Source organism: Salvia hispanica, chromosome 4, assembly GCF_029641045.1.
Source record: "Salvia hispanica isolate PSC_SH4W2 chromosome 4, Shi_PSC_v1, whole genome shotgun sequence".
Taxonomy (NCBI): domain Eukaryota; kingdom Viridiplantae; phylum Streptophyta; class Magnoliopsida; order Lamiales; family Lamiaceae; genus Salvia; species Salvia hispanica.
In genome coordinates, this window is record NC_142695.1 from 26097215 (window position 1) to 26119580 (window position 22366).

At 35.3% G+C, this 22366-nt stretch overlaps 1 protein-coding gene across 1 annotated transcript; it reads left to right on the forward strand.

Moving 5' to 3' along the window:
* Positions 1-16322: 16322 nt before the first annotated feature.
* LOC125193649 (mitogen-activated protein kinase 9-like) lies at positions 16323-20654 on the forward strand. Its single transcript, XM_048091485.2, has 11 exons — positions 16323-16764; positions 17170-17578; positions 17641-17768; positions 17861-17920; positions 18204-18353; positions 18524-18679; positions 18764-18901; positions 18997-19073; positions 19248-19349; positions 20122-20335; positions 20417-20654. The coding sequence occupies exons 1-11, from the start codon at positions 16537-16539 to the stop codon at positions 20486-20488; spliced, it is 1734 nt and encodes a 577-aa protein (XP_047947442.1). The 5' UTR covers positions 16323-16536; the 3' UTR covers positions 20489-20654.
* Positions 20655-22366: the final 1712 nt, after the last annotated feature.

The window sequence follows — 22366 nt, forward strand, 5'->3', positions numbered from 1 at the left end:
GAAGTCCCTGGGGGAAGGGCACAACAAGGCCAGGAGGGGCAACCTGGGCAGATCGACCAAGCGCAAAGGCTGAGGCAAGAAAATCTGGAGAGGGCAGTAACTGAGTTGGCTGAGGAGAATAGACAATCACGGGCAGAGATGGCGAAGCTGACAACCCTAATGGAGAGCATCCTAAAGGAATTGGCAAGAGGAAAGGCAAGCACTGGAGCTGGAACAAGCGGACATGGAGGACAGCAAGAAGAACCCACCGGGCCTGAGGAAGAAGAAGGTGATGAACAAGAGGAGGACGATGACAACCAACCCGGACCTACTGAAGAGGAACCAACGGACCCACCTGCACAGACCCCTGCACCAAGAAGGAGCATGAGGAACATCTGATCGAACCACCCCCAACTGACCAGTTAGTTTTCTTTTTAATTTTAAAATTTTTCTTTTGTTTATGTTTTCTTACTTTTATTAAATAGGTAGAATTATGTGTATTAATTGCTAGCAAACCCCATTCATAACACTTAGCCTATTTAATAGTCTAAGTGTGAGAAGTAAAGGGTTTGCTACTTCGGTGCATATGTTTTTTTTTATGTTTTTGTGTTGTGTCATAAGCATGTTAACTCACACTTAGCCTACTGCATAGTCTAAGTGTGAGGAGTTTATATGTTTATTTAAAATATTCTGCTTCGTTTTATAAATCTAGGTATATATCTGAGACTCTCCCACTTAGCCTATTGCATAGTCTAAGTGTGAGAAATTTTTAGATATAATATGTGTTTGTTGTAAATATGTGTCTGTCACACTAGTCATTCCCAATTTTCACTTCACATCCCGTATCTGGGGCAGACACTTGTGAAGTGAGAGGGGGGAGCAAATGGCCAGTATGACATGTATATATGTGTTATTTGAGTCAGTGCATGTTAGTTTTTTTAGGGTTTGTTTAGGTCTAGGAATTATGTGTTATGTTTTATGAATGGGCTTAAAACTCAACTGCCTCGAACTGACGGTGAGGGGAATTGAGGGAGATAAGGCATGCCGGAAAACAGAAACCACCCCCTCTAGTAACCCCTAGTCAGTATAGATGATGCAGGTATGAAGGAAAAACCCATCCCTTAGGTCAGACACGAAAGCCCTCTTAAAAGGTGAGTTAGAAACCCCAAAGTGGAACTACTTTCCACTAAACACTGAAAAAAAAAAAAGAGAGGCTACCACATGATGTCTAGGGCAAGGTGACCGCGTGTAGCAAACCCTGAAGGCAGTAGGAAACCCCCTGCGTAAAAAAAAATAAAAATAAAAAAAAATAAAAATAAAAAAAAAAGAGAAGAAAAAAAAAACCTACCCTTAGAACCCCATTTTCTAGCCTGGCCTATACCCCGAAATAACCCATCAGCCACTGGAACTGTGTGCGTGCAAGGCATAAGGCAAGGAAGCAACTGCCAAGGAGGACATACAAAAGGAACCAGCTGAAGAAAAGAAAAGCAAAGAAAGAAGGAGAGAATCGATCTGAAATTTTACAGATCCAAAAAAATAGAAGAAGGAATAAGGGTGGCAAAGCCACAGGAAAGAAAATTGAAGAAAATGGTCGCAGATACTTGACCACAAAAAGAGAAAAGAGAAAGGAGGAAGAAGGAATAAGGGTGGCGAAGCCACAAAGAAGCTACTGACCAGTTGGAAGCCAATGTCAGAAATTGTCCAGCCGAAGAAGAAGCCCTAGCCAGAAGCCCGAATGCACACAGTTCTCCCTCATCAAATAAGTAGTTAGTTTTTGAACCCTAGAGCCTTAGGGACAACTACCCCAAACACTACAAACCACTAGCCCCATTACAAGCCTTAAAGACCTTCAGGAGCTGCATGTGAGATCTGAGTCTGAAACATTTGTGGTTTTGCATTGAGAGAAAACAGTCATAACATCCCCTGTGAGGAATGAGTGACTGAGTGAACCCAGTGTTTGGCCTAGGATTGGGTGATCCTGACAAGCAGATATACTGACTGGGAAAGAAAAGGGGGGCGGCGGAAGTTCAAGGCTGCCTAAGGCCGGATTGCACCTGATCTCGAGGGGAAGGGTGGTTGAAAATATAGCCTGTTCAATGTGTTTAAGTTAACTATATGTGTTATGTGTTTGTGTCGTCGTTTGTTTTCTTTCTTTTGCGTCAGAGTCTTGAGTCTAGCTAGGTAGAGTCGGTCAGGGGGAGTAACCAGGCTCGAATTCGACTTATTTCTTTTTGTTTGTCTTCACGCTTGAGGACAAGCATGTGGTAAGTGTGAGCAGTTTGATAAGTCGTATTCTAAGCCTTGGTTACTGGTCAGTATGTCGTGAAATGCATGTATTATCTGCAAAACAGTTGCTTAAGTGTGCAGGATTAAAGGATCCAAGTCAGTAGGAGACGATTCAGGTGACGCAAGTGAAAAAGGCGCCAGAAGGGTGCGATACTGACCAGGATGCATGCCAGAGAAAAGGCTCGAGATGGAGAAGGAGGATAGCTGGGATGGTCATTGACAAGGGTAAAAAGGTCAAAACGCGGGAGAAGTCTACCCTAAAAGCAAGGGCAAGCCTCCCTATAAAAGAAGCCACTTGGAGAGAGAGTTTGAGTTTTTTAGGCAGTTCGACAATCACACTTAGTAGAATTCTCTCTAGAAGATCAATCATTCAGCATTATCCTACCTCTCGTTCCTCGCCACAGCCATGGTCACTTGACGTCCAAGAGTCTGCCGGAGAAGTCATCAGTTCGCCGTTCCAGCCAGTTATCGTAGCAGTGTAGTAGCATCATCGCACGGAGTGGCGCAAACAATCTTAATCGCTTTCTTAGTTTAAAGTTTACTTGTTTCCATCGTTGGTTATTTGCAAACACTCATCGCTGTTGCACTTTGAAGTACTTTTTTATTTTCCAACATTTGCATTATGAAGTTTCTATTTCGCATGTCACTTTGGTTAGAGTTTGCTTCATTCTGCCTAGGAAAGTTAGATTTAGTCATTGCTTTCAATTTCTAAGTGTTTTCATATCAAGAGTCGTTGATTCGAAGTTGTAGCTATGTTTAGACAAGTTTTCGTGCATGAGTTTCATTTCTGCGCCGTGATTACCACCTTGCAAGTCAGTCAGTAGAAGTAAAGTTGCAGTTTTACCGTTTAATTTAAGTTTAAGAATTTTAATCGATGGATCTTGAGTTTGAATTTATGAATCTGAAGTTTTAGTTATGGTGTCTGTGTTCATATGATTTTTTGTCAATACTTGGTGAGGAAGAAAACGTCAAAAAAATACTTTATTGGACCACTTTTACTTTTAAGTTACTTTTGCTTTTGTTCCCTACTTTTCAGATGTACTATCCAGACCTGTCAGAAAGCCCCCAGCCATCAGATATACCTTGTTGTCTAAATTTCCACTTTTAGTAACTGTCTACTTTCCATATGTCTCTGAGACACCTTGTCCCCTATTTTCACGAACACTCCCACATGTCTGTTATTTTCATGCCTACTAGTCAATAGAGTACCACATTTATTTCCTGTGTAGGTAAAATCTCAACCCAAGCGTGGTAGCTAACCAAAACACCCAGGAAAGTCACCGCAGTTATCAAAACGTGTCCATCCTCGTGGGATTCGACCCTTACCTCCATTATACTAATCAGTAGAAGTGGGTTGAGGAAACTTGTTTGAGGCCAGGTTCCGGTTATCGTACCAACGACTCAGCTGGGTCGGGAATCTCTTCCTGATCAGTTGGAAACACTCCAATTACATACGAAAACCCGAAAAGGAAAGGGTATCGTACCAACGACTCAGCTGGGTCGGGAATCTCTTCCTGATCTCGAGGGAAAGGGTGGTTGAAAATATAGCCTATTCTATGTGTTTAAGTTAACTATATGTTTTATGTGTTTGTGTCGTTGTTTGTTTTCTTTTCCTTTGTGTCAGAGTCTTGAGTCTAGTTAGGTAGAGTCGGTCAGGGGGAGTAACCAGGCTCGAATTCGACTTATTTCTTTTTGTTTGTCTTCACGCTTGAGGACAAGCATGTGGTAAGTGTGAGCAGTTTGATAAGTCGTATTCTGAGCCTTGGTTGCTGTTCAGTATGTCGTGAAATGCATGTATTATCTGCAAAACAGTTGCTCAAGTGTGCAGGATTAAAGGATCCAAGTCAGTAGGAGACGATTCAGGTGACGCAAGTGAAAAGGGCGCTAGAAGGGTGCAATACTGACCAGGATGCGTGCCAGAGAAAAGGCTCGAGATGGAGAAGAAGGATAGCTGGGATGATCACTAACAAGGGCATAAAAGTCAAAACTTGAAGGAAGTCTACCCTAAAAGCAAGGGCAAGCCTCCCTATAAAAGAAGCCACTTGGAGAGAGAGAAGGAGTTCGCCTTTAGAGTTGGTCCCGTAAGAGTTTGAAAAAAAACCACCACACTTAGTTAGAATTCTCTCTAGAAGATCAGTTCCTTCAGCATTGTCCAATCTCTCGTTCCTCGCCACAGCCATGGTCACTTGACGTCCAAAAGTCTGCCGGAGAAGTCATCGATCCACCGTTCCAGCCAGTTATCGTAGTAGTATAGCAGTATCATCGCCCAAAGTGGCCAAACAATCGTTACTTTGCTTTCTAGTTTAATCTTTACTTGTTTTCGTCGTTGGTTTTGTTGCAAACACTCATCGATGTTGCCTTTTGAAGTACTTTGTGAAGTTCCAACGTTTTAATTATGAAGTTTCTATTTCGTATGTCGCTTTGGTTCGAGTTTGCTTCATTCTGCATAGGAAAGTTAGATCTAGTTGTTGCTTTTAATTTTTAAGTGCTTTCTTACCTGGAGTTGTCGATTTGAAGTTGTAGTTATGTTTAGTCAAATTTTCGTGCATGAGTTTATGTTCTGCGCCGTTATCACCACCTTGCATGTCAGTCAGTAGAAGTAAAATTGCAGTTTCATCGTTTATTTTAAGTTTGAGCATTTTAATCAATGGATCTTGAGTTTGAGGTTATGAATCTGAGTTTAGTTATGGTGTTTGTGTTCATATGATTTTTGTCAATACTTGGTGAAGAAGAAAACGTCAAAATCAACTTTAGTTTGGACCACTTTTACTTTTAAGTTACTTTTGCTTTTGTTCCCTACTTTTCAGTTGTACTATCCAGACCTGTCAGAGAGCCACCAGCCACCAGATATACCTTGTTGTCTAATTTTCCTCTTTTAGTAACTGTCTACCTTCCATATGCCTCTGAGACACATTGTCCTATTTTCACGAACACCACCACATGCCTGTTATTTTCACGCCTATTAGTCAGTAGAGTACCACCTTTATTTCTTGCCTAGGTAAAATCTCAACCCAAGCGTGGTAGCTAACCAAAACACCCAGGAAAGTCACCGCAGTTATCAAAACGTGTCCATCCTCGTGGGATTCGACCCTTACCTGCATTATACTAGCCAGTAGAAGTGGGTTGAGGAAACTTGTTTGAAGCCAGGTCCCGGTTATCGTACCAACGACTCAGCTGGGTCGGGAATCTCTTCTTGATCAGTTGGATACACTCCAAATTACATACGAAAACCTTAGGGAAAGAACCAAAAGACCTTCAGGACATTATCAAATGAGACTCACCTCGCGCGCGATTCAACATAATAGCAATCCTAGCACCGCTAGATATTAATCATCACTACCCAATATATCAGGATTATTGGATTGCGAAAAACCTAAATTATTTGATAAGTCAAAGTAGTGCATAATCAATACCGTATGCCCAATGCTAACATATGTAAATTAAGAAATACTCCCTCCATCCACGAATAAGAGTCTCGTTTGTTCATTTTAGTTCGTCCACGAATAAGAGTCCCGGTTCATAATTACCGGGACGGAGGGAATAGTATTTATCAAGACCTAGTCTTTCAGTAGATAGCATAAAGACACGTCTTGCTTTCAGATCCGTTCAGTGCTATACCACACCAATGTCATCTTATTTCAGTAAGACTTAGAAATATGTGGACTGACATTGCAACATTTCACGATAGGTAGCCAAAGCCTATCTAGGTTGTGAAATTCTTCTTTCTCTTTTGCAAAGCATTGCATAGAACCGACTATAGTTACCTTAAAGTGGACGCCGCCCACAACCAGTCTACTAAGCAAAAGACTTAGGCTTTGTTTGCTTCTTATACATTTAAATGTTTATAAAACATCTTATAAATGCACAAGCAAACACAATATAATAATATACTGATTCTATTCGTGCGAAACTGCTCGAATAATACTGAATCGGGTTAAAAGTGGATTGTAGAGTTTTTCGTATACAAGCAAGATTCTATTCGCGCGAAACTGCTCGAAAACATGCTTTTCAGTATACCAAACCTAACACTTACTACCTAATTCTAGATTGTTGTTTAATAATTGCATCATTACATGTTACAAAAAATGTGGATAGACTCACTAAACGAATTTGACGTCAAGCAAATGTCAAAGCATTCCACACCTAGGACTACCTTTATAACTAATTTTAATGTCTTATTTAATAATTGCATATTACAAAAAATGTGACTACCTTACTAGCTAATACTCCCTCTGTCCCACGTTACTTGAATCATTTCTTTTTTGCACTCGTTTTAGAAAAATAATAATAAATAGTTAAAATGGAGAAAAAAAAAATAAGAGAGAGAATAATGTAGAGAAGAGTCTTAACTATATTATTTTTTTTTACTTTATTTTCTCTTCACTTTAATTATTTATTATTATTTTTTCAAAACGAGTGCAGAAAAGAAGTGACTCAAGTAACGTGGGACGGAGGGAGTATTACTTTGTTGTTTAATAAATGCATATTACAAAAAATGTGTATAGACTCACCAAAAGAATTTGTCATCAATCAAATGTCAAAGGATTCCACAAGTAAGACCACCTTAATACCTATTTTATTTTGTTGTTTAATAATTGTATATCACAAAAAATGTGTTTTAACTCGCCAAAGGAATTTGTCATCGAGCAAAAGAATTACCAAATACCATCAATAGGATCGTCAACATGATATAAATTTTATTTTCCTATTTGCTATTGAACCGCGTTAAATATACCATTCCAAATTTTAAAATTTGCATACCACAAAAAACTACGAACACGCAAAAATAGTATGTAGCTTTTCCTAAAATTATTACCGTGAGATTGTTTACAATTTCTAAATTTAGTTCATTAGATTACCATAGACAAATTAAGCAATGAACAAAAATTATTACTGTTGTAATGAGTACAATTTCTAAAAACGATAGTAATGAAAAAATTCGAATACACTATGCAGTGATCTATTGAGTTAATACAATTTTATGGCCATCTTCTAATAGATGAATTTCATCTATTGCTAAATATTTCTTTAGCAACTAAATAAATATTAGATAAGTCTCCTTTTTCGTAGCTTTTTCCTAAATTTTTTAATTAATAACGTTTTTCTTAATGAACCTATAAGATAAAATAACATGGTAAGTAGTTATTATTATGATTTAATTTGAATAAAAAAAATCTAGCAAATTTTTAAAATGTTAAAACACTAGTAGTAGTTTGTACATTTCTCGGGCGGCCCAACGGCTTGCTAGCAGGATTCCTCTGTTGCGCGGCCTTCATGTATTTTGCTTTCTTGGCCTCATTTTGGCCTTGGGTAGCCGCCTCCGACGCATCCTCGTCACCACCGGCGCATCCACAATTGGAGCAGAGGTAACAGGCTAAGCCGCAGCTCCACCACTTACCGGAGGAGTTAAACCTATTGGGATTACCGCAGCGGAAGACACGGAAAACAAACAGTTCCTTACAGATCTAAATTTTAGGTGATTATGTATTTGATTCCAATTTGATGCAATTAATCTAAATCTATAGAAAATCACATCAAAAACACACATTAACATGCTATTTGATGTAGATCTGATTGTTACCTTTATCACCATTGAAGGATTGACGTTGCTTGTTGAATCTCTCGACAATCTATGATTTCTCGACGATGAATCTTCCATTCTATTCCCACGTCCTTGATTATTCATCCGGGTGGGCGTATCTTGGAGAATCGATACTAGTGATATGAGATCTTGGGAGACCAATACAAAACTCGAAATTGTCTTGATCTAATCCTATGAATTAGGATAGAACAAGATCAAAAGCCAAAAACCCTAATCTCCCTATAGCAAGGCACGAAGATCTATGCAAGAGGGAGAGAGAGGCGCCATGTGAATGACCGCTAGGGTTAGAGAAAAATGTTTTGTATAGTGTGTGTGCTAGGGTTTCCACATCTCTTCACTATTTATAAGATGGACTTGTTGGGCTAGAATGGAGATACATGGAGTGATTACATGTTGGACTAGCCCATTAGACAATAAACTTATTAAATCAATTAACCCATGATTTAATATATTATCCAAATCACCAAATTACGAAGAACTTAGGTTCCATTTTATTTTATAATATTTCTCGCGTTTAAGATTATCTTAATACATTAATTTAATTATTTGTCTATTATGTGACATGAATTAAATTAATTCTACAAAGAGTTTTGGTAGTTTGAAACTGCTAGGGTTTTGGTGCCCCTTGCACAGCGGAAGACTTGTACAAAACAAATAAATCAGATATGGATCTATTTGACCAATTATGCGATTAATCAATTCACATGTTAAACAGATAATTGCATGCTAGAACGCAGATAATTCATGCTTAGAAAATATAAATCCTAAACATGATTTCTACGGTTTAGGGTTACCGATTTTGATTCTCCAAAGAATCGTTGATTGCTCGCGCCTTCTTCATGTGATGATCTTCAATACTAGACCACAGATCTTCTCTCTGGTTCCCGAACTGTATCTCGATATCAGGGTGGGCTGATCTTACCAAAATACTAGGACTCGAATAAAGAAGACAGAAGAAATCCTTCTCCAATTAGGAGAGAAATTCGAACTCCTCTAGGTAGAGGGAGACAAAAAATGTGAGTAATAATATTAAATGATTTATGTCTCGTTTATTCTCCTATTTATATTAAATTCCTTTTTGGGCCCAGATAAGGATCTATGGAAGGTTTTGGATATGGGCTCCCCCAATTAGCTTTTTACTAATTAAATTGAACCTACAATTTAATACAAGCTTATATTGGAATATTACGAGCAGCCACTACAAAAGTAATATTGAACTCTCCCCATCCAAATCCGAAATTACAAGTAATCTGGGTTTCCACTTTGTTTATTATTTATTTCTCGCGCTTAAGATATAAATGTCCATTAATTAATTAATGTCTGCTATAAACTTAATTAATTAACATCTTATTAATTCCAAGAGTGGACTTAGCAAGGAACATTTATTTATTATTCATAGAGTAATAAAACTCCAACTGACTAGTTTTCTGAATAATAAAACCTTGTTTGAGCTCCTCTTGAGGACATTATCAAACGAGACTCACCTCGCGCACGTTTCAACATAATAGCAATCCTAGCACCGCTAGATATTAATCACCACTACCCAATATATCAGGATTATTGGGTTGCGAAAAACCCGCACCATTTGATAAGTCAAAGTAGTGCATAATCAATACCGTATGCTCAATGCTAACATATGTAGATTAAGAAACATTATTTTATCAAGACCTAGTCTCAGTAGATAGCATAAAGACACGTCTTGCTTTTAGATCCGTTCGGTGCTATACCACACCAATGTCATCTTATTTCAGTAAGGCTTAGAAATATACGGACTGACATTGCAACCTTTCACGATAGGTAGCCAAAGCCTATCTAGGTTGTGAAATTCTTCTTTCTCTTTTGCAAAGCATTGCATAGAACCGACTATAGTTACCTTAAAGTGGACGCCGCCCACAACCAGTCTACTAAGCAAAAGACTTAGGCTTTGTTTGCTTCTTATACATTTAAATGTTTATAAAACATCTTATAAATGCACAAACAAACACAATGTAATAATAATAGTGATTCTATTCGTGCGAGACTGCTCGAATAATACTGAATTAGGTTAAAAGTGGATTGTAGAGTTTTTCGTATACAAGCAAGATTCTATTCGCGCGAAACTTGCTCGAAACATGCTTTTCAGTATACCAAACCTAACAGAAACTTCATTTGTTATTCATGGAATGAAAATCTTTTAGCAATTTTCTGAATAAAAAATTCATTCTTCAAACACCTCTTGGGGATTAATCATACCACACTGGACACGCGAATTCTATGAAATAATATTCTAATAATTTTCATGTTATTCAATTACTATCACCCAAGATATCATGATTGAGTTACGAAAAACTCTCACATATTGATAAGTCAAAGTGGTGTCTGATTAAATAAACAATACCACCCTATATCCGGTCAAGTCCCCTACTGGAGAACCCATGAGAAATCATCTGATTCTCCTACTTTAACCTTCTTAATAAGAAGCCATAGATTTGTTTATTTATATTTCTATAAATAAATCAATATATTATATTATTTATTCTCATAATTAAGTAAACAAGTGGACGCGGCGTTTCTTGTATACATGCACAAGCTAACCGTACAAAGGCATATACGCTTGAAGCATCTTTTAGTATACAAACCCCATCAAAACCTTCAACGACATCAATCGGCTTAGACGGCCTACCCTGCGGCCCCTTCCCCGGCCACTTCCCTTATCCACCACGTCAGCATTCTTTGCCTTAGGTGGATGGCCAGTACTGCTCTTAGGGTGGCGGCCATGACATGTTGATGGGAGGAAAGATGGGCGCGGAGGGGTGGACGGGGTCCGGCTTGGGCTTGGGAAAGGGGGGGGTGGCGCTTGGCGGAGGGGAGTGAGTAGGAGTGGTTGAGCATGAGGAGGTGACCGGGGGAGATGAGGCGGTGGAGGTGGTGAGTGAGCAAGGTGGGAGGTGGTCAGAGTAGTGAGTCTCGATGTACTTTGCTATGGCTTCCTTGCTGGACCCGTCTCTCTCCTTCAGCGCCGTGATCGCCGCCAAAATGATGGTATTATTAAAATTGTACAACCTCCATCCTTGAACTTGTCACATTTCATTTTCTACACTCATTTTGGAAAAATGATAATAAATAATTAAAGTGGAGTGAGGGGAAAATAAGATTAACAACAATTGAAATCCCAAATTGAACCTTTAATTGGATTAATGATAAATTTAAATGTACAATCATTCAAATGTATAAAATGAATTAAAAATTAGATAAAATTTAGTTAAACATCAAATTTCTTCGTCTAACAAACAACCACAATGATCAATCAATTTTAGCAAACTGGCATATTTATTCAACAAATCCATTTGCTGTTTTATAAACTCATTAAACTATAAACAATAAATACCAAGATGCCACATGCCCTTCAATCTTTATGTACTTTTCGAAAATATAACTAATTGTGTTCAATTTTCCGAATTATTCTTGAAAAATTGAAATAAGTTGAAACAAAATTTATCTCGGTAAGAGAATATTAGCTAGAAAAACACACGATATTGCACTAGAAAAACAGAGAGCATTGCACTCAATTTGCACCCAAAATAAATAGCATGTAAATTGAACAAAATTGCACTCAAATTGAACGATTCCACCACTAAGAATTTGTCGTCAAGCAAATGTCAAACGATTCCACAGCTAAGACCACCTTACTAGCTAATTTTATTTTGTTGTTTAATAATTGCATATTACAAAAAATGTGTATAGACTCACTAAACTAATTTTTCTTCAATCAAATGACAAAGGATTCCACAACTAAGACCACTTTTCTAGCTAATTTTAATTTGATGATTAATAATTGCATATTACAAAAAATGAGTATAGACTCACTAAACAATATCGTCAAGCGAATGTCAAACGATTCCACAACTAAGACCACCTTACTGGCTAATTTTAATTTGTTGTTTAATAATTGCATATTACAAAAAGTGCGTATAGACTAACCAAACTAATTTGTCGCCAAACAAATGTTAAAGGATTCCACAATTAGGCCACCTTATTATGTATTTTAATTTGTTGTTTAATAATTGTATATTACAAAAAATGTGCTTAGACTCACCAAACGAATTTGTCGTCGAGCAAAAGAATTACCAAATACCATCAATAGGATTGTCAACATGATATGAATTTTATTTTCCTATTTGCTATTGAACCACGTTAAATGTACCATTCCACAACCTAGACCCCATTACTAATACCAAATTTTAATATTTGCATATTACAAAAACTACAAACACGCAAAATTAGTATGAACGTCTACCTAAAATTATTACCGTTGTAATGTTTACAATATCTAAATTTAGTTGATTAGATTACCATCGACAAATTAAGCAATGAACTAAAATTATTAACGTTGCAATGTTTACAATTTCTAAAAACGATAGTTATGATAAAATTCGAATACACCATACTGACCTACTGAGTTAATAAAATTCTACCATCTTCTAATAGATGAATTTCATCTATTGCTAAATATTTCCTTGGCAACCAAATAAATATTAATAAGTCTCATTTTTTAGCTTTTATCTAAACTAGTATAACACCCATGCGATGCACGACCTATTTTATTTTCTTCGTACTTATTTCATATTATAAAATAATTTTATGAAGTAATAAAAAAAATACGACTTGCTCTGGAAATTAGTTTTCATTGCACTAACCACATAACATTTTATCAATAATTTACATAAATCAAATAATATAATTAAATTCTTATAAATATTTGTATGAAGTAAATGTATATTTATTCAATAAAATTACACAATTTGTAAATTAAGATACAGAAACGTACATTTATCTTGTAATTTTTATTTTTAAAACTTACGTATCATGTATATTTTAATTATTAATATTATTCCAGTTAATCTTTTGTTAAAGTTTATAATATGTTATGCAATTTATTTGAGTTAGACCAATTAAATCAATTATTTCATAAATTAATACTAAAATAATTTAACATAATAACACAATTTTGTAATTTAAACAAATACATTCGTCTAGTCATATTTCTTTGTAATTTTGTATTCAAATTAATAAGTAATCATATAAACTCCTTAATTAAATAACTGGGCAACTAATTATAATTAAATAAAAAAAATCATTACTAATTAAGATTTATTAGAATTTATTCAGTTCGATGGTAGTGGATTTAATATGGGTAAATCAGGTTGGACTTTTTCTATGACTAAATAAGTACTAAGTAAATGCTTGGTTAATATGATTAAAATAACAATTTCAATTAATTTTATTTACTATAATAATTTTTAAATTAATTTTTATTTTTTAATTAATCATTCAATAAAATAAAATAAAATATTAAACCTAAGGTTTTTTAATTATTTAGAATCGGAAAATGATAAAAATAAAAAAAATGAAAAGAATAACGCAATTAATCTCATTAAACAATAATATCATTATTAACATTAATCACAAATCAATTTTATTAATTACGAAACAATCCTTATTAATTCTTTTAGCTTTCCATCACTGATCGTTTACTGACTATTTTTAGTATTATTGGAAATTAAAATTATTTATGTTACAAAACGGCTCATCAGTCTCCTTAATGAAAAATTAATACCAGTCAATAATTTTATTAATCAAGAATAATCAACAATCGACTATAAATCAACTCCGTTAGTCAAGAAATAATCAATCATAAAGCAAGAAATAAATAATTCAATAAATTCATTTAGATTCAAAAATATATCTGCATTTCTTTTTCTTAAATGCACAATCATTTAAATGTATAAAATGAATTAAAAGTTAGATAAAGTTTAGTTAAACATCAAATGGCTACATCTAACAAACAACCACAATCAACCACAATGTACAATCAATTTTAGCAAACTGACATATTTATTCAAACAAATTCATTTACCGTTTCATAGAATCAATAAACTATAAACAATAAATACCTAGCTGCCTTGTGCCCTTCAATCTTCATGTACTTTTCGAAAATATGACTAACTAATTATGTTCTATTTTCCCTATTATACTTGGAAAAATTCAAAGAAGTTATTAGAGAATTTTGGCTAGAAAAACACAAATTGCACTAAAATTGAACACTCATATTGCACTGATATTGCACTAAAAAAACAGAGAGCATTGCACTCAATTTGCACCCACAAATAAATAGAATGTAAATTGAACACAAATTGCAATCAAATTGAACACTCATATTACAAAAATTGCGTATAGACTCACTAAACGAATTTCTCGTCAAGCAAATGTCAAAAGATTCCACATCTAAGACCACCTTACTACTACCTAATGTTAATTTATTTGCATATTATAAAAAATGTGTATAGACTCACTAAAATAATTTATTGTCAATCAAATGTCAAACGATTCCACAACTAAGACCAGCTTACTAGCTAATGTTAATTTGATGTTTAATAATTGCATATTACAAAAAATGCCTATAGACTCACTAAACGAATTTTTCTACAATCAAATGTCAAAGGATTCCACAACTAAGACAATTTTCTAGCTAATTTTATTTGATAATTAATAATTGCATATTACAAAAAATGAGTATAAACTCACTAAACAAATTTGTCGTCAAGCGAATGTCAAACGATTCCACAGCTAAGACCACCTTACTTGCTAAATTTAATTTTTTGTTTAATAATTGCATATTACAAAAAGCGCGTATAGACTCACCAAACTAATTTGTCGTCTAGCAAATGTTAGAGGATTCGACAACTAAAACCACCTTATTACATATTTTAACTTGTTGTGTGATAATTGTATATTACAAAAAATGTGCTTAGACTCGTCAAAAGAATTTTTCGTCGAGCATAAGAATTACCAAATACCATTAATAGGATCGTGAACATGATATGAATTTTATTTTCCTATTTGCTATTGAACCACGTTAAATGTACCATTCCACAACTAAGACCCGTTTACTAATACCGAATGTTAATACTATTTGCATATTACAAAAACTACAAACTCGCAATATTATTATGAACCTCTACCTAAAATCATTACCGTTGTAAGATTTACAATTTCTTAATTTAGTTGATTAGATTACCATAGACAAATTAAGCAATGAACTAAAATTATTACCGTTGTAATGTTTACAATTTCTAAGAACGATAGTTATGATGAAATTCGAATAAACCATACAATGACCTATTGAGTTAATGCAATTCTATGACCATCTTCTAATAGATGAATTTCATCTAGTATTTCCTTAGCAACTAAATAAATATTAATAAGTCTCCTTTTTTAGCTTTAATCTAAGCCTAACTTTAAGACAATTTTATATTTATTGATATTTTAGTAAGAATTTTAATTTAGTTTCAACTGAAATTTTTAACATCATATGAATATATAGGGTTTATTAATAATAGTATCTGAAATTATGACAATGTAAATTTATAAATTAATACTGCAAAATTGGATATATTCATAATAAATAAAATCGATCGATAAATCAAGGTAAAAAACAAATAAAAATTAGAGGTAATAGAAAACATTAAAAAAATATCAGAAAATGAGTCTTATAAGGAAGAAAGGGTCTCATTTTACAATTTTCATATTAATTAATGCGATTAATGATAAATATGTATATTATAAAAAAATTAGAAAGTGTATATAATGATAAATTTTAATTACGTATGAAGTACCAGAACTTATTAAAAAATTACATAAGAAGATTCTGACAAAAATGTCCCAGAAATCACATGTCAACAATATAATGGAATTACAAAAATGTCCTTTTAGGGCTTAAGGGCATTTTAGTCAGAAAAAAACAAGATATGTGATTATGTTTAAGGTTAGGGTTGTGTGGATGTATTTTTTTTCCTAGGGGCCTGCAGTGACATAAACGGAAACATTAGGGACTTTTTATGTAGTTCACTCTTTTTATTAAAACGGGAAAAGTAATCAGAATCATGAAAAGAAAGAAAGTAGTACTGTACAACTTTCCAGAATTATAAATTCTAACTTTTCTTAGGTATTCTTTTTCTAAATTTTATGATTCTTTATTGTATTTCATCTGTTCAATCTTAATTGTCTCATTTTTTTATTTCAGGAAGTTTCAAGATAATTGAGTCATTTCTAATTTTGGAAAAAAATAACTTCTTTCTTTTACTTTATTTTCTCTCTATTTTTTTTACTTTATTCACCATTCATTTAACACACTATTCGTAAACGGAGGGGGAGTGCTATATACAAACACAATATTTATAGTTTGAAATTGAATTGTATAGGTTACTCGTTAATTTGATTCAATCATTTTCATTATTGGAGTATGTTTTAAAACATTAAAATCAAGATTTCCCGTGTGCAATCTTGAAAAAAAAATCTTGGCCGTCTTTTAAAAAAATAAATTAGAATCACTTCATTTAATGAATTATTAGCCATAATCATAGTAATATCCACCTGCCGGTTGCTTTCCTCATTAAACAATCTCGAAAAAGAAAAAACCATTATTCAGATTCCAATTTAAAGAAAAATTCCAGAGTTGTAATGGGATCTTCACTCCCCAAAATTGCCCCTTTCTCACTGCTTCAACTCCAGTAGTCCAAATTCCCACATTCCCTCTCATCCACGGAGTGAACATAAGTGGGAGAGAATAAAGAATCGAAGCGTGAGAATCGGCCGAAAAAGAGGTGTGATTAATTGAGCTACTTATATTTATGGGGGGAGGCACATTTGTGGATGGTGTTCGTCGCTGGTTCCAAAAACGCCCTAATCCCAATTCCAATTCCATTATTAGTAATCACGAGCAACAGCCGCATTCCGATTTGACGGAAAACTCCCTTTCCATTGTTGAAGACTTTGATTTTTCGGGGCTCAAGTTGATTAAAGTCCCCAAGCGCCTCGATTTCCCATTTTCAAACCCCGCCATGGATTCCCACAAAAAGGTTGCATTTTTATCCCCTTTTGCCTTCTCTCCGGATCGGCTTTTATTTTCTGTTTTGACTTTTTTTGTGTGATCTGATCTGGGGTGCTGTTTGTTTGGTTGATTGATTCAAGAAAAAATGGAGCTTTGCATTTTTTTCCTCAATGGTTTTGTCTGGTTTTGGGCGATTGGAAGTGCTTTTCTTTTGTCAATGTTAGCTGATTAATTGATCTTTGGTGATGTTTGTTTATGTGCTTTCTAATGTTTATGACTGTTGCATTCAACAAGTTATCATCAAATAAGACAAATTGTGTTTGATTCCACCACGATGCTCTCTTTTGCATCGGACTACGACGTTCAAGAACGAGCTTTAGGCATCATCTAGTGGCAAGTTCATGTTATTCTTATTGAGCATCTGTTTTGGCAGAGTAACCTGGAAACCGAATTCTTCACCGAGTATGGGGAGGCGAGTAGGTATCAGGTGCAAGAAGTTATAGGCAAAGGTAGCTATGGCGTTGTAGGTTCTGCGATCGATACTCACACCGATGAAAGAGTTGCAATTAAAAAGATCAATGACGTGTTTGAGCATGTTTCTGATGCCACGCGGATCCTTAGAGAAATCAAGCTTCTTCGCCTGCTTCGCCACCCTGACATTGTTGAGATCAAGCACATAATGCTGCCTCCTTCGCGGAGAGAATTCCGAGATATCTATGTTGTTTTTGAATTGATGGAATCTGATCTTCACCAAGTGATTAAAGCAAATGATGACCTAACACCCGAGCATTATCAATTCTTCCTCTACCAGCTCCTGCGTGGCTTGAAATACACTCACTCAGGTAAACCGTTAGATATATATAACTATAAGATTAAGTTCACATTTTTGTTTCTGCATTTTCAGCAAATGTGTTCCACCGGGATTTAAAGCCAAAGAATATTCTTGCTAATGCCGACTGTAAGTTGAAGATTTGTGATTTTGGTCTGGCACGTGTGTCATTTAATGATGCCCCATCGGCAATATTTTGGACTGTAAGTGTTATTTCCGTGCACATATAGTTTTCTCTCACCCTTGAAATGCATGTGTCAGCTTCCTGACCCTTCTGATTTTGGTACATGTAAAGGATTATGTTGCAACTCGGTGGTATCGTGCTCCTGAGCTATGCGGTTCCTTTTTCTCTAAAGTAAGCTCATCTTTCTTTGAATGTCTCGATGCATTATTTATCTCCAAAAACAGTGATGCTACTAGAATTTTACTCACCCTAAAATTAGTTGATGGTATTAGTTCATTTATGTTCTTGCGGCCTAACCTCTGTTTTCATTTATCTTGAGCGTTGAGCATTGCTGATATTCACGTTAATAAAATTCTGTACCTTTACTTAAAATATTGTTATAATCATTACCAATTATAATGCTGTGCTTATAATTAGTAAACTTGGTGTTGTATTTTTTGTTGGATCTGTGCAGTATACTCCTGCTATTGATATCTGGAGTATCGGATGCATATTTGCTGAGATGCTCAGTGGAAGACCGTTATTCCCCGGGAAAAATGTGGTGCATCAGCTAGACTTAATGACCGATTTGCTTGGCACTCCACCTCCTGAATCTATTGCAAGGGTTAGTTCATTAGCTGGGCTTATTTTATTTTTTAATTAGATTCCTAGTCATATTCGAAGAAAATCCGTTAACAAGGTAAAAAAGAATGCTGTAATTTTCTTGAAGGAATATTTGAATGTTCTTCATGAATCATCGTTTGTAACATAAGTATGTTGCACTTACAATGACAGATCAGGAATGAAAAGGCTAGGAGATATCTCAGCAGTATGCGGAAGAAACAACCTGTTCCGTTTTCTCAGAAATTCCCTAATACCGATCCTTTGGCTCTTCGCTTGCTAGAAAGGCTTCTGGCGTTTGATCCTAAAGATAGACCGACCGCTCAAGAAGTAATTTATGTGGCCTCTTGGTTATTTTGGCGTTCAGTGAATATCACGTCAAGTAAGAAATTCATGGATGGTTTTCTTGTGCAGGCACTGAATGATCCCTACTTTCAGGGGTTGTCAAACGACGACCGTGAACCTACAACTGCACCAATATCGAAGCTCGAGTTTGAATTTGAGAGGAGGAAACTGACAAAAGATGATGTTAGGGAGTTGATATATAGAGAGGTCAGCCTTTGAACATTAGTTTCATTTCCTAATTAATGGTTTCTTGAAGTTATTAACCTTTTCATATTCTGGCAATATCTTTTCTGATTCGGTAGATTCTGGAGTATCATCCTCATATGCTTGAGGAGTATCTCCGAGGCGGAGAGCAGACTAGTGGCTTCATGTACCCAAGGTTAAGCCCGTTTTATTTGTTCGATTACCTAATTTATTGCCTTTTGCCCCTTCTCTACTTTGTCTAAGTTCAAGAGATTGATTAGTGGCCATGTTTTCTGAATAGCGAGTGCATTACTATATTTTTGTTTGGTAATTCGTTTTTCTGACACTGCATCTTTTTATTCAAATCAAGTGGTGTTGATCGGTTCAAGAGACAGTTTGCCCATCTCGAAGAGCACTATGGTAAAGGCGAAAAAAGCACTCCCCTACAGAGACAGCACGCTTCACTACCTAGGTATGATTCCATCTTTGTATACTTTGAAGTAATTAGATAGTGACGATTATATGACTGTCCTTGTTATGCAAATATCAACATGATATAGGAAAAATAAAATTGAGTGTGTTATGAAACCATAAATTTGTAAATTTTCATTTATATTGTTTCTTGGATTATATATGCTTTTGAGTTATGAAAATTGTCTAGATGCTCTAAAGTTCAAAATACTGAACTTGATTTCTTATGGAATGGTATTAGTCGATCGATATTTGTTCGTTAGCCTTTCCTTGATAAGGTTACTTCTTAGCCTCGGAACTGAGCGATCAAACTTATATTGTATAATCGAATTAGTTTCTTTAACCTCTTTGAATTTGTTTCAAGATCCAAGTATCTTGTGTGTCCACGTGCAGAGCGATCAGTCAAATTATATACTGTTGCAGTTTAATCTCACTAATTGCATTCATGTTAGTGATAATCTGCAAACTGCATCGTTCCAGCAAACTCCAAACTATGATCTGAACTGTTAGATTTCAAGGTTTGATGTCAACATATGACAAATAACGTCAACATAAAATGTCAACTCACCGTCATTCGGTTGACAGTGTTGACAATGTGTTGACATTTTTTGGTTGACGTTATTAGTCATCTGCTGACATCAAATCTTGAAATCTAATGGTCTAGATCATAATTTGGAGTTTAGAGATTGTACAATATATACAGTTGCATTTGATTACATCCTCATAGATCATAATGTATTTATTTGTGATACACTGATATATTGTGCATGTAGAGAGCGTGTCCCTGCACCGAAAGAGGAACCTGAAGAGAATGATTTTGAAAAACGAAGTGCAGCTTCCGTTGCTACAACTCTTGATAGCCCCCCAGGGAATGATGGAATGAACAGTAGTTCCCAAAACGGTAACAAGAGCGCTCGTAGCTTGTTGAAGAGTGCAAGCATCAGCGCTTCAAAATGCATTGGTGTCAAAGAAAAGAAAAATGCCGAGGTAAATTGTGTCAAAGACCTTTACAATCAATCTTATCCATGCTCGTTGGTTCATCGTTAACTTGTTGTCTTTGCTCTGCAGGAGGAACCAATCGAAGAGAATAACGAAGAGATCGACATGGTATCGGAGAAAATTGCAGCCCTCCATGCTTGAGCTCGCTTTTCATTGTGAGATTTATGTTGTTTCAGTGCTGCAATTTAGAAAGGGAAATTGGTTTATTTATTTTGGATTAGCACCTCTAATTAAATTTTGGGTTGTACAGAATGTTTTTATGATGTTCATTGACTTATTAATTTATACTAGGGTGCTGTTGTTACTCCTTATGGATCCCAAAAACATTTCTTGCAATATTTATTATAGCCGGTGAAAGGTGTTTGTCTTGCCTAGTAGAAGAAGGAAGTTGTGATATTGATGCATCATTCGGCAATGGTAAAGAATATTGCGCATATTCTTTGTAATAATAATTTTTTTATCTTTTATAAATATTCTTTTACTGGTATATATTATTTCTTTATTTTATATAATGTAATATAAAATTTCAAAATAAAAATATTATTATTAAGAAACTATAATCATTGGATGATATTATATGTATAGCTCGCACAAATTGATAGATCATGAAAAGTTGAAATCATATATTCCCTTCGTCTCATTAAATTTGAAACATTTTATTTCCGACACAGGATTTTATGTAGTGTTATTTTGTCAGTAATTGAAGAGAGAGTAAAGTAAGAGAGATGATATTATTTTCAATTTTAATGAGACAACCCAAAAAGGAAAAGATTTTATTTCCAATGGGACAGAGGGTGACACGACCATGGAAGCCGTGCTTCAAAGCTTGTACCTGTAGCTGTCGTAAATCAGTATTCGTCCTATTGAGATGATGTCCGAAAACTCTTAAACTGCAACCATTGTCTTCTTCTTTGAAAGAGTTTCGTGTGGGTACCTTGCACACCCCAATCGGAGTCTGGATAAGGGAGATATGGCCGTTTTACGGAAGCTGCGCGTGGCAAAAAAGTCCGGGCGGGTGGCTTTCGGCGGATAAATTCCACCCGCCCGGGTGGTCTCCCGAAGGCATAATGGAGGCAGCAGAGTCCACCTGGGCGGGTGGCTACCCGAAGGCACAGTTGAGGCAGCGACGTCCACACGGGCGGGTGGTTTTTGGACGGCTAAGCCACCCGGGCGGGTGGCCCATGCAGGGACTAGATTTTGTGGGCCTTTTTTTAGGATTTGGCCTTCAACTATAAATAGGACTTTACCTCATTTTCTTTATAGATTGTGATTGAATTAAAGTTATCTCCCTAGTGAGTTTTTCCTCTTTTGAGGAATGTATCCAATTCCTTCCTTGAAGGTTGTTTGTTTCAATTCCATAGATTGATTCAAGTAGAGGTATGCATCATTGGGGTGTATCTATCGAGTAGTGAAGCCAAGGGGTGATAGAGCTATTGAAAGTTGCCTAGGGTTGTTTCCATTGCTTTGCTCAAGGTCCTATGGTTGTAGTTCTTTTATCTCATTATTATACGCATGCTTTCCATTTCTAATCTATCATCCTTTCTAGTTTAGATTCAATTTTTGTAGTTGAGTCTATCTTATGCTTTGTTTTATTGATAAATTGAAATTCAATCTCACAAAAATTATCTAGATCAAACATCATAAATGAATAATTCCTTGGGAAATGGATCATAAATTACATGGATCTACATCAGAGGGAGTATTAAATTACTATAATTTCAATATTTCACTAAAATATTTTAATTAAATTCATAATTATTTTCGTAGTGCTTTAAATAATACCCCATCCGTCCGCAAATAAGAGTCGTGTTTTTTCATTTTAATCCGTCCGCGAATATGAGTGTCGGTTCATAATTACAACTTATGGTAAAGAGGCTTCACATTTCACTAACTTATTTCACTTACATATAATTTAAAACTAATTTCACTAACTTCCTTCCACCCACTTTTCTTAACATTTCTTAAAATCCGTATCGTGACATAATAGGGATGGTCTGATAATAATAGCAGCCCGGGATG

Excerpts from the sequence above, each read along its gene's own strand:
- LOC125193649 (XM_048091485.2), top strand. The coding sequence starts at position 16,537 with ATGGGGGGAGGCACATTTGTGGATGGTGTTCGTCGCTGGTTCCAAAAA. Across the intron at positions 17,579-17,640 it reads CTTGAAATACACTCACTCAG|CAAATGTGTTCCACCGGGAT; the intron begins GTAAACCGTTAG and ends CTGCATTTTCAG. Across the intron at positions 18,902-18,996 it reads GGGAGTTGATATATAGAGAG|ATTCTGGAGTATCATCCTCA; the intron begins GTCAGCCTTTGA and ends CTGATTCGGTAG.